This window comes from Rana temporaria, chromosome 1 (assembly GCF_905171775.1).
Source record: "Rana temporaria chromosome 1, aRanTem1.1, whole genome shotgun sequence".
Taxonomy (NCBI): domain Eukaryota; kingdom Metazoa; phylum Chordata; class Amphibia; order Anura; family Ranidae; genus Rana; species Rana temporaria.
In genome coordinates, this window is record NC_053489.1 from 256236828 (window position 1) to 256255495 (window position 18668).

The 18668-nt window shown below is 50.4% G+C and overlaps 1 protein-coding gene across 1 annotated transcript in view; it reads right to left on the reverse strand.

The window, feature by feature from the left end:
* Nucleotides 1–18668, reverse strand: part of RNF212B (ring finger protein 212B) — a 277775-nt gene that overhangs the window by 35214 nt on the left and 223893 nt on the right. Inside the window, exon 12 of the mRNA XM_040354528.1 lies at nucleotides 4184–4227. Within this exon, the coding sequence (XP_040210462.1) occupies nucleotides 4184–4227 (44 nt within the window). The remainder of the gene's footprint in view (nucleotides 1–4183; nucleotides 4228–18668) is intronic.

The window sequence follows — 18668 nt, forward strand, 5'->3', positions numbered from 1 at the left end:
TTTGCCAGGGAGGTCTTCCGGTTGCACGGTTTGCCCAAGGAGATTGTGTCGGATCGGGGGAGTCAGTTTGTGTCCAGGTTCTGGCGCGCCTTTTGCTCTCAGTTGGGGATTCATCTCTCCTTCTCCTCGGCCTACCACCCTCAGTCCAATGGGGCCGCAGAACGATCCAATCAGGCCTTGGAGCAATTCCTTCGTTGCTATGTCTCCGATCACCAAGACAATTGGGTTGACCTCCTGCCTTGGGCTGAGTTTGCCAGGAACACGGCGGTGAACTCTTCCTCTGGGACGTCTCCCTTCATGGCCAATTATGGGTTCCAACCTGCCGTGTTACCGGAGGCATTCTCTCCCCAGGATATTCCGGCTGTGGAGGATCACCTTTCCGTCCTACGTGCTTCTTGGGTACAGATCCAGAAGTCCCTTGAGGTCTCTGCGCAGCGCCAGAAACTCCAGGCTGATCGCAGACGAGCGCCTGCTCCTTCCTACCAGGTCGGAGACCGTGTATGGTTGTCCACCCGCAACCTCAACCTTCGTGTGCCCACTCCCAAGCTGGCTCCTCGCTTTGTTGGTCCCTTCCGAGTGCTTCGCAGGGTAAACCCGGTGGCCTATGCCCTTGCGCTTCCACCTGGCATGCGGATCTCCAACGTGTTTCATGTCTCCCTGTTGAAGCCACTGGTGTGCAATCGCTTCACTTCCTCGGTTCCTCGGCCTCGTCCGGTCCAAGTGGGCAATCATGAGGAGTATGAGGTGAGCAATATCCTGGACTCACGCCTGGTCCGCGGTCGGGTGCAGTTTTTGGTCCACTGGCGTGGTTATGGTCCAGAGGAGCGTTCCTGGGTTCCCTCCGCAGATGTCCTTGCTCCTGCCTTGCTCCGAGCCTTCCACACACGCTTCCCTCAGAAACCGTTTTTTGCTCCGCGGAGGAGGGGCCCTTGAGGGGGAGGTACTGTCATGGTCTTACCTCCTTGCTGTCCTCCTTCGTTTGACATGTGCTGGCGGCCATCTTGGTTTCTGGGTTTCTTGTAGCCTCCCACCCTGCGGCTCCTCCTTCCCACTGGGAGGAGCTGGATGCCTGGCTCATATATATAGGAGGTCTGTGGCTTCAGTTCCTTGCTTGGTCCTCCTGTGTTCACATGCTTCTAAGACTGCTGCTGCTTCTGGTTCCGATCCTGGCTTCGTCTGACTTCCCTGCTGGTTCCTGATCCTGGCTTCGTCTGACTACCCTGCTGGTTCCTGATCCTGGCTTCGTCTGACTACCCTGCTGGTTCCTGATCCTGGCTTCGTCTGACTACCCTTCTGGTTCCTGATCTCTGGCTTCGCAAAGACTCTGCTTCGGTTGCACCATCCGTTTGGACTTTTGCTTTACAGCTTGATTTTCAATAAAGCATTCTTATTTTCACTTATCTCTTGTTGTACGTCTGGTTCATGGCTCCGTGACACGCCAGCCTTCTAGGCTGGGGGACAGTTCTGGAAGAGGCATCTGCCCAGGGGAAGTGGTCCTGAGCCAAAAAGCTCCTTCCCATCAGCATTCTGGAGATTTGGGCAATTCATCTGGCCCTCAGAGTCTGGTCTTACAGACTGCAGGGTTGTCCTGTTCGGATACAGTCCGACAATGCGATGGCTGTGGCCTATATCAATCACCAAGGGGGCACCAGAAGTCTGGATGCTCAAAGAGAGGTGAATCATATCCTGTCCTGGTCAGAAAGGCATGTTCCTTGCCTGTCTGCGGTCTTCATTCCAGGGGGTCCAGTCCAGGAGAATGGTCTCTACACCTAATATATTTCAAATCATATGTCAGAAATGAGGTACCCCATATGTGAACCTGTTGGCTTCCAGGTTCAACACATAACTGGACAACTTTGTGTCAAGAACAAGAGATCCCTTTGCTCAAGGGTCGGATGCCCTGACATTTTCGTGGGATCGATATTCTCTGATTTATGCATTCCCTCCGGTTCCGCTTCTCTCACGATTCCTTCAGAGAGTCAAGAGGGAAGGAAAGCCAATAATTTTGGACGCCCCGGCTTGGCCCAGGAGACCCTGGTACGCAGAAATCACAAGGATAGCAAAGGGAAGACCTTGGGTTCTCCCACTTCGCTCGGACCTACTATCGCAGGGGCCAATATTCCATCCTGCCTTACAAAGTCTAAATTTGACGGTTTGGCTGTTGAGACCCACATTCTGAGAAAACGTGGGCTCTCAGGTCCGGTCCTATCCACTCTGGTTAATGCTAGGAAGCCGGCCTCCAGGTTCATCTACTACAGAATCTGGAAGGCATATGTTTCCTGGTGTGAACCCAGAAGATGGCATCCTAGGAAGTATGTCATTAATAGGATGATTGCCTTTCTTCAGTTGGACTTAAACATGAAGTTGGCCTTGAGCACTATCAAGGGCCAAATCTCTGCCTTGTCGGTATTCTTTCAAAAACTGCTTGCCTCTCATTCCCTAGGCCGGACATTTGTTCAGGGAGCACTGTGCTTGAATCCGCCGGTTAAGTCTCCTGTGTGTCCATGGGATTTGAATTAGGTATTGTCTGTTTTACAGAAACTACCTTTTGAACCATTACACCATGCTTCTTTAAGTCTTTTGACAAGGAAACAGTTTTTTTCTCGTAGCCATATCCTCAGCAAGGAGGGTATCGGAATTGGCGGCTCTTTCGTGTAAAGAACCGTATATGATTATTCATGATGACAGGGTGGTGCTGCGTCCTCACACGACTTTCTTACCTAAGGTGGTTTCAGGATTTCATCTGAATCAAGATATAGTCCTACCGTCTTTTTTTTCCAGATCCGCAGTCTGCGGAGGAAGAGTTTACACTCTCTAGATGTTGTAAGAACGGTAAAAGTTTATCTGAAAGCTACGGCTGAGATACGGAAGACTGATTGTCTGTTTATTCTGCCACAGGGCCCAAGAAAGGGCCATGCAGTGTCAAAATCTACTATTGCATGTTGGATTCGACAAGTCATTATTCAGGCCTATGGTTTAGAAAAGAAGATTCCTCCTTTTCAGGTGAAGGCGCACTCGACTAGAGCAGTTGGTGCTTCATGGGCAGTGCATCACCAGGCCTCCATGGCTCAGATCTGTAAGGCTGCTACTTGGTCTTCAGTCCATACATTTACTAAGTTCTACCAGGTAGATGTGAGAGGGTACGAGGATGCCGCCTTTGGGCGTAGTGTACTGCAGGCAGCAGTATAGATCCTCTGGCCCGATGGCGGTCTTTTTCTGATCTGTGTCTCCCTCCACTCAATTTTAGCATTGCTATGGGACATCCCATTAAGTAATTAAGGCTCTGTGTCCCATGATGTATGAGAAAGAAAATAGGATTTTTTAATACAGCTTACCTGTAAAATCCTTTTCTTGGGAATACATCACGGGACACAGAGCTCCCGCCCCTCTTCGGAGTTAAACATGGGACACTTATTTCTTTGCTACAAAACTGAGGTACTCTGCATTTGGAAGGGGTTATATAGGGGAGGAACTCAATTTTAATTGGGTTTACCGGTGTCCAATCACTTGTGGTGACTACATAACCCATTAAGTAATTAAGGCTCTGTGTCCCATGATGTATTCCCAAGAAAAGGATTTTACAGGTAAGCTGTATTAAAAAATCCTATTTTTGTACTTTTTGCTATTATTATTATTGGCATGTCTGCAATTTTTATCGGGACTGCTATATTATGGAGGCCATACAACTGATACTTTTGACACATTTTTGGGACCAGTGATATTTATACAGCGATCTGTGCTATAAAAATGCACTGATTACTGTGTAAATGTCACTGGCAGGGAAAGGGTTAACACTAGGGGGTGATCAAGTGGTTAACTGTGTTCCCTAGTGTGTTCTAACTGTGGGGGGAGGGGACTGATTATAGGAGATGACAGATCGTGATTCCTAGCTTGTAGGAACTCACAATCTCTCTCTCCTCTCCTCACAGAACTGGGATGTGTGCCACTAGGTCACTCATATATTGTACCATAAGATGCAACAGGGCATCCAGCAGACATAGCCCGAAGGTTTGCATGCTCTCAATGTAATCAGTGTTGTATATGTTCCAAGCTTGGTACTCCCATAGATTAGAGTTAGATCCCACTTTACATAGGTTTTTAGACATAGCATGTGGTTTTCATGTATATTTGCAAATATATTCAAGTTGCACACAACCATTGGCTGTACAGCCAAAATGCTTACATTCTTGAGTTGTGGGGTCCTGGCATCCTGGGGGTAAATCTTAGCTGCAAAAACAATTTCAACAGCTTTACTATTTCTTCTTTTATTACATGGGCTAACATACAATATTACAACAACATTACTAAATGAATGTGTTTTCTAATTTAAAGCTACAGTGCCCCGAAAAAATATTTATACCCCTTGAAATTTTCCACAGGTTGTCATGTTACAACCAAAAATATATTTTTTACATTTTATTGAGATTTTATGTAAAAAAAAAATGGCATTCATTTGTATTCGGCCCCCCGAGTCAATACTTTGTGGAACCACCTTTTGCTGCAATTACAGCTGCAAATCTTTTTGGGTATGTTTCTACTAGAGAATGACATTTTTGCCCATTCTCCTTTGCAAAATAGCTCAAGCTCTGTCAGATTGGATGGAGAGCGTCTGTGAACAGCAATTTTCAAAACTTGCCACAAAACTTGCCACATAAAAATGGCATTCATTTGTATTCGGCCCCCCGAGTCAATACTTTGTGGAACCACCTTTTGCTGCAATTACAGCTGCAAATCTTTTTGGGTATGTTTCTCCTAGAGAATGACATTTTTGCCCATTCTCCTTTGCAAAATAGCTCAAGCTCTGTCAGATTGGATGGAGAGCGTCTGTGAACAGCAATTTTCAAAACTTGCCACATATTCTGAATTGGATTTAGGTCTGGATTGGGCCATTCTTACACATGAACATGCTTTGATCTAAACCATTTCACTGTAGCTCTGGCTTTATGTTTAGGGTCGTTGTCCTGCTGGAAGGTAAACCTCTGCCCCAGTCTCAAGTCTTTTGCCAACTTTCATGCCCTGTACACATGACCGGGATTCCCAACGGCAAAAGGTTTGTCGGAAATCCCAAAGGGGAAAACTGAGAACCTGCTCTCTACTTTTTCCCCACGTACACCTGTTCGGTTTTCAAGTTGGGAAAACTCAGATGAGAGCTTTTCCTCGGGAATACCGACCATGTTTATGTTCCATCTGACTTTTTCCCCACAGGAAAACTTACAAAAACGGTAGTTTTCCACCAGGAAAAAGTCTGCCGGGAATCCCGACGGGAAAAAGAGAGCCGATTCCGGCAGTTTTCCCGTTGGAAAAACTGCGATGGAGCATACACACAGCCGGGAGCAGAGGGAAGGCGATACTGGCTGTGTACAACTTAGTAGAAGAAATAGGTACCCCAAGGGGCTTTGAGTTGCAGCAAAAAATAACGTTCTGGTGGGATCAAGACAGGAGTTCCATAATACAATTTAAAAATATATGCATATTAATAGATACAACCATATGAGTTCATGTAACGACGCGTTAGGCCTTTGATAATGGAGGTCTCTTCAGGGGGAAAAGTTTTAAAACATGAACTCTGGAAAAAGATACATTTAGGGGTGTGGTCTGGACATGGCCGAGTAAGGATGTGTGCCTGTGGAGCTCCCGGACCGTCCTGGCCTTACCAGCCCTAATATCGGTGATATCCCAGCGGAGACACAAGACCCCCCAGCGGAGAAATGCATCGTTTCTTCACCCCCTCGCTGACATCCTCCTCCAGCCCCAAAATGGCACACACCACGCGGCGCGACAAGTCGGTGAGTTCGCCCCCACACACTTCTCAGGCATCCCCCATAGCGTCCTGCAACATGGAGGTGGACCCTGGCACGCCGGCGGTGTTCGGCTCCGATGCCCGGGACTCGCTCCACCCGCAGCTCATGCCGCTAACTTTCCGAGCGGATGCGGAGTTGAGGGCACTGCTGCAGCCTCTGCCTACGAGAGCCGACTTTGAGACACTGGCCAGCAGGCTGGAAGCCTCTCACCGCAAGGACATTGAAGCGGTCCGCAGTGATGTGACTATACTAACGGAGAGGGTGGGGGAGAGGGAGGCCACAGTGTCAGCACTGGAACAGAGGCTGAGGTATATAGAGGAAACACAGGCGGTACAGGGGGCATCCATCCTGGTGCAGGAATTGCGCCTGGAAGAAATGGAGGACCGTAGCAGGAGAAACAACCTGAGGCGCCGGGGTCTACCTGAGGCCACGGGGTCGGAAGATCTGCCAGCAACAGCTCTGGCCATATTCTGGACTATTGCGGGGAAAGCTCTCCCGCCGAACGTGTCTTTTGACCTGATCCACAGGGCCCTGGGACCCAGACCTACAGATCTGAATCGCCCTAGGGATGTGATCTGCAGGGTCCATCAATACGCTTATAAGGAACTTGTCTTGCGGAAGGCGTGGGAGGTGAGAGACACTGACTTTGATGGGGCTAGTATTCACATTCTGCCGGATCTCTCCCGAGCCACTTTGCAGAGGAGGGCTATGTTAAAACCTATCCTGGAGGTCACCCAACATTCCGGCATTACTTACAGATGGGGCTACCCCATAGCAGTGACCTTTAAGAAGCACTTGCAGTACTTTACTCTGTGCTCCCATTCAGATCTCCCAGCACTGTTTGCCTTTTTGGAGACAGACCCAGTTGACGTCCCGGACTGGCTGCAGGCTCTTCCAAGCTTTTCCACTCGACCAGGCGGCCCGAGTCAGAGAAGAGCCCGCTCTCCGCGGCCACAGAGGAGCAGACAGAAATCCTGTGTTACACCTCCGGAGGATTGCAGGGAAGCCTATTGGCGGCGGCCACTGTGGTGACACCATGCTCACCCATCTTTTGCTTTTAGCGCCTTAGCCCAAACACTCACTTTCACTTGCCCCCCCCCCTCCTACTCCTTTTTTTTGTTATTTTTTTGCTTGTTTTGTGGTCGGGTCCCACTGTCACCCCCCCTCCCATTTTGTTAATGAGGCCTTCCCCAGATGGAGACGTCCCGAGGCTTTGTCTCCTCGCGATCCCTGGCGCTATGGTTTATGCTCCTGAGGGGGATGGGATAGGTAGGACTATCTCTCCCTCATGCTTGGACTTTACACAGCTGGCACCGGGTCCGCTGGGCAGACACTGTTGCTGGGAAGTACGGCAAATCCAGGCCTCATCCCCTGGAAACTGTGAGGTCTGGGAAAGGAGCGCTCGAGGGGACATTAAGGGCCCTCGGGAGCCCCGGCCTGAGCATATGGCCGAATGGGGGTCAAGGGGTCCATGTTTACACCGCATATAAGCGGTGCTATATACAGGTATACCCCACTTTTAAGTACACAATGGGACCAGAGCATGTATGTAAAACGAAAATGTACTTAAAGTGAAACAATACCCCTTTTCACTTCTAGGGTGTAGTAGGGGGTCAGGGGCTGTAGTGGGGGTGTCAAGAGCTGTAGTTGAGGTCTCAGCGGCTGTAGTGGGGGTGTCAGGGGCACACTGGAACAGGGTGGGCTATGCTCTCGGAGCTTCAGCTCCTTCTACTGCGGTTGTAAAATGTCTGTAGAGTACTTGTAAGGCACTTTACATACACTCGCAGGTATGTCCTTACTCGCGAGTGTATGTAAAGTGAGTGTACTTAAAGCGGGGTATGCCTGTATTGCCTTGAAGGTTGCAACAGGAGCTACACTATACGGGCCTTAGATATTGGGAAGTACATGGTTCCCCCTGAGAATGTAAAGATATTGCCTGCTGATTTATTTGTCTTGTTCTGTGGGTTTGTCTCTGCCTTGTTTGTTTTTTGTTTCAGGTTGTTAGAGTACATGCCCAAGTTATACCTTAGGGTTGGGGGGTCTGGACGGGGCCGGGAATATTCTCCCGGTCGAGTTTCACCTGCTCCCCCACTAGGTCGAAGCACCGCACCCGGAGATATCCGGAGTGTGCTTCACTGTAAAATATTGCACTCCGATTGATTGTGTTTTCACGATAAATTGTGAATAGGATAGTGGTGAGCACCTTTCGCTCGCCCTACTCTCTTCTGAGCTCTTGCTCTTGCTCTTCTTTCTCTACCCCCCTTTTTTTTCTTTGTTGTTGTTTTTTCCTTTTTAATCACTAAGTTACCCCTCACCCCCTCTTCTGTTCCATTCCTCCTCCCCCCCCCCCCCGGCACGAGTGTGATGGATCAGGTTACTTTTTTCTCGCTGAACGCCAAGGGGTTGAATGAACCTGAAAAACGCCAAATGCTCCTGAATGACCTCAAAAGGGCCAGAGCGGATATAGCGTTTGTCCAGGAGACCCACTTCAAGTCAGGCTTTCCACCTTGTCTGAAAAATAGGTACTTTCCCTTCACCTACCACACTACAAACCCTGCACATAAATCTAAAGAAATATCTATACTCCTGGCAGGAAGAGTACCCTGGACTAGCCGTGACTCTAGAATAGATCCCGACGGGCGGTACGTGTTTCTTAAGGGACTAATAGGGGACGTGCTAGAGATGCTGGCAACTGTATACACTTAAAATAACAGACAAGATGCCTTCATACATAACACACTGGCCCTTCTGATGGACTTCATGGAGGTCCATCTGATTTTGGGAGGTGATTTTAATGTACCGTTGGTCCCAACAGTAGACACTTCTTCTGGGGCCTCCTCGTTGAGAAACATTTCGAGAGATCTGCATAATGCCCAATTCCTGGACATATGGAGACTTCACCACTCGGGAGAAAGGGATTACACGTTCCCTCACAAGACATACTCGTGTATTGATTATTTCCTGATACCACACTGCAACCTGGAGGCAGCACAAGACCCAGTTATAGGGAATATCACTTGGTCAGACCACGCACCCATTACCATGTAACTCCCTCTCGCGGCCCTCGACGTCCCGCACACGGGTCTGAAGGCTGAATGAAAGCCTACTACACGATGCTAATGTACTGACGGATGTGAAGTGCGAACTCACACAATACTTCCGACTCAATGACGTTGAAGATTGTGACCCAGGCACACTGTGGGAAGCTCATAAATCCGTGATAAGGGGGGTCTTGATCAAACACTGTGCGCGTATAAAACGAGACCGGGAAAAACAACTTTCTGTGCTTTTAGACAAGATCCGAGATCTCGAGGCTGAACATAAACATAGCCCTACCTCTTTAGTGGAAACAAAACTTAGGACTGTTAGAAGACAAACAGTAGACCTCCTACGGTACAAGGCCAAGGCTGCTCTACAAGTCTGTAGGAAGCTATCGTACGAGTTGGGTAACAAGTGTGGGAAGTTACTGGCTAATGCAGTTAAACAGCAGAGACAACAAGCGTATATACCCCCACATTATCTCATCCTCGGGACAAAGGAAGGTCATGCCCACCCAAATCGCACGGGAATTCCAGGAATTCTACTCCTCACTATATAACCTCCAGAAACAACACACTAGTGACACAGAGGTGGGAGACTATCTGACCCAATTAGGCATCCCCAGGCTTCCGGAAGAGGCTGGGGCTGCTCTTGAGGAACCTATTACGTTAGTGGAGCTGCAGGGGGCCATTAAGGGAATGAAACAGGGTAAGGCGCCGGGTCCAGACGGCTTTACTCTACAATATTATCGAACCCTCTTGCCAGAACTGGGACCGCACATGGTCAACCTATTTAACAACCTAGCGGAGGGAGGACACTTCCAAAGAGATAACCTGAGGGCCCACATCTCCCTCATTCCTAAGGAAGGTAAAGACCCCGCCACTTGCGGCAGTTACAGACCTATATCCCTTCTGAATATAGATCTCAAGTTTTTTACTAAAATTCTGGACAATAGGTTGTCCCAACACATGACGGACCTTTGATACGGTAGACCATAAACTACTAAGGACTCGGCTTGCGGAGGTAGCCAAAGTCGCAGAATGTGACTTATCCTGGTCCTCCTCTTTTTTGGGAAACCGATCACAAGTAGTGAAACTGGGTCCGTTCACTTCAGAAAAACGCACGGTGTCATGCGGAGTCCCTCAAGGATCCCCCTGTTGCCGGTGCTGTTTAATATCTATCTCCGCCCTCTTTTTGAAATCATCAGCAGCCAAAAGCTGCTCTACCACTCTTATGCGGATGATACACAATTGTATTTCCGCATCTGCAACAAAAAGAATCATCATCTCAATCTAGAGAAATGTCTCTCTTTGATAGAGAACTGGATGACAAAGAGTTATCTCAAACTCAACGGTTCGAAAACAGAACTTCTCCTGTTTCACGCCAATCGGAAGAATCAACTAGCAACAACCTGGACACCTCCGCCCATTCTAGGAAAAATCATCACCCCTAGCACCAAAGTCAAAAGTCTCTGAGTTTTCTTCGACACCTACATGACTATGGATGCACAAATAGGGTCAGTAGTCAGCGGATCGCACCATCAAACGAGACCGGGAAAAACAGCTGGAAGCTGGAAACTGAGCATGTGCAGTTGGCCTAGTGTTACTGCTCGGGTGATTCCGCAGGGAGGCTGGCAGGGCTGGATAACAGCCCAGAAGGGTGCAGGAACGTGCGTGCTTTGAACAGACATCTCTCCTGTCACAGTGCTGCTATTCCTGGTTGCTTCTGAGCTGACAGTCTGTGTGCAGAGAACAGCCGAATGGAAGGGGGTGGATCCCCTCTGCCTCCTCCAGTCCCCTCTCTCTCTGTGCCCGCCCACACTCCGAGCAGCCTATGAATAGGACGTGTGGGCGGGAACATTTAAACTGAGATGTGACGGTGCTCACTGCTCTGTATGGGATGCTCTGGAAGCTGATGACCGTGCTAGTGAGTCTTCTGCCTGCTGGGTCCTTCCTTGCAAGTGAGTGAGCTGTGACCGGCCTCTCCCCCTTCTCTCTGCAGATAAGGAGGTTTCTTTCTTTCAGCAGCCTTGTGCAGAACCTAGTACTGTGTGCTATGATTTGGGCTCACACTGGTCTGCTGCAGTTTGGCTATCTTACTGTCTTCCAGCATGTTACCCCCCCCCCCCCAGTCCCATAGACTTCTATTAGTTTGCACATTTTTGGTGCATTTTCTGAAAGTGCACAAAAACGGCTGCATCTTTGGTGTGCTATAAAAAAATTGCAGCAAAACCGCACAACCTAAAAGAAGCCTATTGGACTGTGGATAAGGAAAACTGTGTACATACTGTAAGCACTGCGGCCAAACCGCAGCACACCAGTGTGCGCCCAAAGGTTTGTACACACTTGCAGCAGGCACTGCCACTCCGCGGAAAAGTGATCAATGCTCAGGTCACTTTTGCTCATGGTCCGCTGCTCCAACCAGAGCTGTCAGTTTTATTTTGTTCAACTCGCTGGAAAATAGTGGTGTGCAAGGATGAGCTCCGGCATGTTCGCAAAGCCCACGTGCAGAGCCCGCCAGGAAGTCGGCACTGCGCTGCGCTAATCACAGGCAGGGAAACATTTCCCAAAATGCAGCTGCAGAGATTAGGAAATGTCTCACTGCCTGTGATTAGCGCAGCGCAGTGCCGACTTTCTGGAGGGCTCTGCACGTGGGCTTTGCGAACACGCTGGAACTCATCCTTGTGGTCTCTCTGTGCGGACAATTTGGAGCGATGTCTCCATCAATTGCAGCCTCTCTGTTATTAAATGCAGCCACTGTGCGATCAATTGCAGTCTCACTGTGCCCATCAATTGCAGCCTCACTGTGGCCCATCAATTGCAGCCTCACTGTGGCCCATCAATTGCAGCCTCACTGTGGCCCATCAATTGCAGCCTCACTGTGGCCCATCAATTGCAGCCTCACTGTGGCCCATCAATTGCAGCCTCACTGTGGCCCATCTATTGCAGCCTCACTGGGCTAGATTCACATAGATTAGCAGATCTTTAGATCCGCGTAATCTATGTGATTTACGATCCGCCGGCGCACTTTTGCGAGGCTAGTGCAGTATTCACAAAGCACTTACCTCCAAACTTGCGCCGGCGGATCGTAACTCCCCCGGCGGAATTCAAATTCCGCGGCTAGGGGGAGTGTACAATTTAAATCAGGCGTGTTCCCGCGCCGATTTAACTGCGCATGCGCCACGGCGATCTTTCCCAGTGCGCATGCTCCAAATGATGTCGCTAGGACGTCATTGTTTTTGGCGGCAACGTAAATTCCGGCCATCCGTATTCCCGACCGACTTAAGCAAATGACGTAAAAATTTGAAACTCGGCGTGGGAACGACGGCCATACTTAACATTATCTACCCCTCATATAGCAGGGGTAACTATCCGCCGGAAAAAGCCGAACGCAAACGACGTAAAAAAAAAACGACGGGCGGGCGTTATTTTCTGAATCGTCGGAAATCGGAATTTGCATATTCCTCGCGTAAAAAAACGAAGCGACACCTAGCGGCCTGCGGGATATTGCAGCCTAAGATCCGACGGTGTAAGTCACTTACACCAGTCGGATCTAAGGGAGATCTATGCGTAACTGATTCTTATGAATCAGTCGCATAGATCCGACCGCCGGATCTCAGAGATACGACGGCGTATCAGGAGATACACCGTCGTATCTCTTTGTGAATCTGGCCCACTGTGTCCATCTAGTGCAGCCTCACTGTTACCATCAAATGCAGCCACTTTGCCCATCAAATGCAGCCAATGTTACCCCCCCATCGGCATTTAACCAGCACCCCACCCCGCCCGCTCACTGTCTGACTGACACTTACCCCATCTTGGTGGCGGGTCAGGTAGCGAGTGACAGCGGTGAGCTGTGGGATGGGCAACGGGTCAGTCAGCAGCTCCTGTGTTCTCTATGCTTCTTCCATGCTTTTTCTCCTGCTAGACATCCAATAGGAGAGCCTGTCCTTTCAGCCAATCAGGTGATGGGTATCAGACCCGCTCTTCCTGTTTGGCAGAGAGGCCGTTTAGTGTTAAAAAAGCAAATATTAATTTGCTTTTCTAACACACCTGAGTCCATCCTATTTTGAAGCCTATTAGAGCCTATGGCTTCAATCAAGTGCTTAAAAAAACACCCCTGCTGCTGTAATTCAGGCACCTGGCATCCTAAAAGACACCTGAATAGGGGATGGCTGCAGGGGGTCATGGATAGATTCATGATGTTTATGAATCTATCCATTAAGCATATAGGGAGTGGCCTGGACCAGGGGGTGGTGCCCCTAATGTACAGGCCACCCCTGCTTTTTTTGCAGGGAAATGTGGAGCGGGGTCTCTCTCTGTGCAGGGAAATGTAAAGTGGGGTCTCTCTCTGTGCAGGGAAATGTGGAGCGGGGTCTCTCTCTGTGCAGGGAAATGTGGAGTGGGGTCTCTCTCTGTGCAGTGACATGTGGAATTGGAGCCTGCCTGAGGGAAGGGAACTCTCCAGAGTCAAGCTGCCTGAGGTGAGGTTGGGAGCAGTGAATGAATTAGAACATATGTGTGTCATGGGAGCATGAGCCGGCAGCAGAGGAGTAGATCACATCCTTAAATCTCAGCCAGGGTTCATGTTGGGACTTGTAGTCTTTTACTTTTGGGGATGTGACACCCCAAAAATGATGGACTAAAGGACCCCTCAGAGCTCAGGATGTATCACACACCCCTGCCCCCCAAACTAGTGAAAGACTACAGGTCCCACTGTCCCAGCTTAAACCCCTCAGAGCTGAGGATGTGTCCCCCCCCCCCAATTAGTGAAGGACTACAGGGCACAGCATGTACCTGTGGGATCTAAGGGGATACATCCTTAGATCTCAGGGTTCATGCTGGGACTTGTAGTTCGTCAGTAGTTGGGGGGTCACATCATTAGATCTCAGGCATTAATGCTTGGACTTGAAATCCTTCACTAGTTGCGGAGGAGGTGGGGGGTCAGGTCCTCAGCTCTGAGGGATTCATACAGGGACTTGCTTGTAGTTTAGTTCCTCTAGGCCATGGTAGTACAAGTCCCCTATAGGCCCTGGAGGGCCACATTGTCCTCCCTGCCCCCCCCCCCACCATTGTGATCATGAAAAACCTGATTTTGTAGAGACTGTTTTCACGATCCATCACTTTGCCTCCACCGGGTCTATGGGCCACTTGACTGGACTTGCCCCCCAGGCCTAAGGCTGCCAGCCCTCCCCTGCAAGGCACTCAACCTAATTCATAGGGCCGCATTGCTCAAAAAAACGTGTGTCTTTCTCAGCACAGATGCGGAGAAAGCTTTCGACCGGGTCAGTGGGGATTTTATGATCTTCGTCCTTGGACATGTGGGATTGGGTAGCAAGATGCTGCAGTGGATTTCCTTATTTTTTTTTTATTTTTTTTATTTACTTATTTATTTGTACCGACTGCCCAAGTTAAAGCCAATGGAGTTCTCTCTGAACCCTTTAATACCTCTAACGGCACTAGGCAGGGCTGTCCGCTGTCCCCCCCTTCTCTTCGCCCTGGCTCTAGAGCAGGGGTCTCAAACTGGCGGCCCTCCAGCTGTTGCGAAACTACAAGTCCCATCATGCCTCTGCCTGTGGGAGTCATGCTTGTAACTGTCAGCCTTGCAATGCCTCATGGGACTTGTAGTTTCGCAACATCTGGAGGGCCGCCAGTTTGAGACCCCTGCTCTAGAGCCATTCCTGTGCACGATCCGACAGAACCTGGCATCACGATAAACCAAGGCCAGTACAAGATTTCGGCATATGTGGATGACCTTTTGTTTTCCCTTACGAACCCTGTGGTGTCCCTTCCTAACCTGATTAAAGAATTTAAAGGATATGGGGTAATCTCCAATTTAAAAATACATTTTGACAAGTTGGCAGCTATTGGGGTCAATATGACTCCAGACGACCTGTCCCCCCTGAAGTCTAGATTTAAATTTAGATGGTCGGATAGCCACCTAAACTACCTGGGGACATGTATCCCAAGGGACTTGGGGACTTGTATAGAGTACTCGTTTAGGATTCGGTATAGTAAATAACTGAAGAATGCCTGTTGTGGGAGGTCATGTTTGGCTTGGAGGTCAGCGAAGGAATGCAGGGTGCGAGACCTAGGATCCACCAGAAATGAAAAAGATTTTGCGAGGCCCAGGGCCATGACATCGGGTGGGTAAGACTCGTTGGGACCCTGGGGTTATAGAGGAAGGAGGTCAGCAGTGAGCTATCAGACGTTTATAGTCATGGGCCAGCTTTCGCCATAGGCGTCGGAGCTGCTGCATAGAACCCAGCAACCGTCCGGGCGCGACCTCCACATTTGCATTCCAGAGAAGGTTATTAGGGTGTACTGGTGCTAGCCAAATTTTTTCTACCTCCGTCCACTTGTTGTAGGACCTCTGGGGAAACCACAATACTATTGCCCGCAGTTGAGATGCTTGGTAATATTTAACCAGGTCAGGGAACGCTAGGCCTCCCTCAGTCCGAGCGGCTGTCATGACCGAGCATGGGATCTGTGGCTTGTAGTTTCACACATAGCGGAGGAGGTCCGCCTGCAGGGCGCGCAGATGAGCATAGGGGACCAGGACAGGAAGAGTCTGGAAGAGATGCAACAACTTAGGGAGAATTACCATTTTAACAGCCGCTATCCGGCCTAGGAGGGATATTTGGTGGGATTTCCATTTGTGGATCAGCCCCCTGATCGATCCATACAGAGGAGGGAAATTGGCCTGGTACAGGGAGGCGAAGATCGGGGTCAGGTGGACCCCCAGATATTTCAAGGAGGCTCACTCCCAGTTGTACGGGAAAACTGACTGCAGATGGAGGATCTCCGATTCAGGCAAATTAAGCGGCATGGCCATAGACTTGGAGGCGTTGGTTTTGTATCCCGATAGGGGGCCCCGTAGTGGTCAAGTTCTGCGTGAAAGTTGGGCAGGGAAATGCGAGGGTGAGTCAGGGTAAGGATGATATCGTCAGCAAAGAGGGAGATTTTAAACTCCCTCCCTTTCACTGGGATTCACCGGATGCTCGTATTGCCGCGAATCGTCGCCGCCAGGGGTTCGACGCAAAGGGCAAAAAGAAGGGGGGAAAGCGGGCACCCTTGGCTGGTCCCGTTGGTGACGGGAAAGGTGGACGAGGTGGCGAAGGGGGTCTTCACCTGCGAGACTGGGTTGGTATAAAGGTGCCGAACCGCCTGAAGAAAAGGTCCCCTGAACCCCATGTGTCTCAAGGTGGCAAGCATGAAGGGCCAGCCAAGGCGGTCAAACGCCTTTTCTGCGTCTAAGCTCAGGAGCAGAGATTCTGAGCCCTCCCTGCCCGCCACATTGATAAGATCAATTACTTTTCTCGTGTTGTCTCCCGCTTGGCGGAGGGGGACAAAGACCACCTGGTCTTTGTGGACCAAGGAGGGTAAGACTACGTTTAGGCGGAGCGAGAGGACCTTTGTAAATATCTTGAGGTCCAAATTCAGCAGGGCTATCGGCCTGTAACTGGCGCATAGTGAGGGATCTTTGTCGGGTTTGGGGATCAGGGTAATGTAGGAGCATTGCATGTCCGGCGGAATAGGGGTCTGCTGCAGGAATGCATTGAAAAGCTTGGTCATACATAGGAGAAGTATGGGAAGAAAGGTCTTGTAGTATTCGTACGGCAACCCGCCCGGACCCGGGGACTTGTGGGCAGGCAGGGCCTTAATGGCTAGGGTCAGTTCCTCGTCAGTGATAGGGGCGTTGAGAGCGATAAGGTCAGCCGGCTGTAGCCGAGGGATGCCCGCCTGAGTGAGGAATTGCGTCATCCGGTCAAGCAGGTCAGGGGTTGTGGGGTATTTCCGGTCTATTATACAGGTCTGCATAAAATTCAGCAAATGTGTCCCCTATACCTTGAGGGTGGGATAGAGTGTTACCCGATCTGTCCTGTACCTGGTGTGGGGTGGAAGCGAGCGAGCGATCTGCCAGTTTCTTTGCTAATAGTGCCTTGTTGCCCTTGTCGTAATAGAACTGCCGAACCAGAGCTTTCTCAATGCGGCCCAACGCGAGGTCCCTAAGCGTCGATCGTACGAAGGCAATGCGCTTAGGGAGTGTCAAGGAAGGGGAGGATTGCAGGCGGGTTTCTAAGGCCCGGAGCTGCGCTTCCGCCTGCGTTTTGGCAGACTCAGCGTCCCTCTTAAGGGCCGAGGAGAGAGCCACACAGCGCCCTCTAATCACCACTTTGTGGGCAGCCCACAGCATGGTGGTAGAGACGTCAGGCGTGTCATTTTAGTTAAAGTAAAACTGTAGGGTAGTCTCCAGTTCCATCCTCGAGGGGGCATGATTCAGTAGGAAGTTGTTCAGTCGCCAGTTATAGGGCCTGCGGGCGGGGGCATTCAGGTCAAGGGACAGAGTAATGGGTGCGTGATCGGACCAGGAGATGGGCAGTATCCGTGCAGAGTCGGTGGTGCCTAATGTGGTGTTATTGACCAAAAAGTAATCTATTCGTGAGTGTGTAAGATGGGGGGCTGAATAGAAAGTGTACTGGCGATCGCCCAGGTGGAGCGCTCGCCACGCATCGAACAGAGCGTGTTTTCTTGTAAGTTGGCGGAAGAGCTTAGAGTCCCGTAGGGCTCTGGTCTGGGAAGCACGGGGGTTCACTACTAGGCGATCCCATGTCACTGAATGGGATAAGTTAAAGTCCCCCCCCAGCCCAGGAATCTGTGTTGACGGGTGTTGGGGGCGTACAAGGTGCACAGAGTTATTTCTCGCGTATGCCACAGTCCTTGCAGAATGATAAAGTGGCCTTGGGGGTCGATGTAGGAGGCTGTGCAGGTGAAGGGGGTACCTCGCTTAAATAGAATTGCGACTCCAGCCCGTTTACACGAGCTGAAGGCCTGGTAGATTAGGGGGTAATGTCTGGAAGCAAATGTGAAGGAGTCCCCCTTGGAGAAGTGAGTTTCCTGTACCATGATGACTTCCGCCCCCGACTGCCTAAATTCCCTTAACGCTAGGTGCCTTTTCCTGTTGGTGTTAAGGCCGTGGACGTTCAGCGACAGTAACTTAGCCATTGTGTGGGGTGAGGTGAGCGTCGGTTATACTTTGCTGAGTTCAGGAGCGTTGTGTCTGGTTCTGGGAGGGCGGCCGGAGGGGCCATGGAGCCATTAGCCACCGGGGCCTGCACACAGATCCAGCCTGCAAGGAGGGAGAGAAGAGGGGATCTGAAAAGAAAGAAAAGATGAAAACAAGAGAACATAAAGGAATTATAGCAGCATTCAACATTGGGGACCTATGGGGCCTAGGGGCCGCAGGGTCCCAACAGTTCCTTAAAGACCGCCCGACCAGGAAGTCCAAAAATAAAGGTCGGGGGGGCAAGGGGGTGATGTGGGAAAACTCCACAGGGGGGGGGGTGGGGAAGAAGGAACTCTTAGGCAATCAGCCATGGGGGGGTCCGTAATCAGATAGTCAACCTCAACGGAGTCTCATCTGAGACATGCTCGATATGTGGTTCTAGGATATAGCAGGGGCAACCGGGAAAAAAGTGCAACAAACAAATCTCGGGGCGGCTCTTAGGGCCGGAGCAACTGCCTCAGATAGGCCTGTGCCTGGTGTGATTGCGGGAGGGATCCTGGCCCTTGGGCCGTTTAAGTGGGGGGACTCTCTGCCAGACCAGGGGTGGGGGGAGCGGGGCGGCTACTAGGTCCCATTCTGGTAGCTGAGGGACAGGGATGCCCAGCGTATCGCAGAAAACATCTAGATCTTCAGGGTAGCAGACGTCCCCTGGTGTCTGGCGGACAGGCTGAAGGGACAGGCTGGACAGGCCCCATCTGTATACAATGTCCTTGTCCTGTAAAGTGCGAAGCAAGGGTTGTAGCAGGCGGCGTTTTTGCAGGG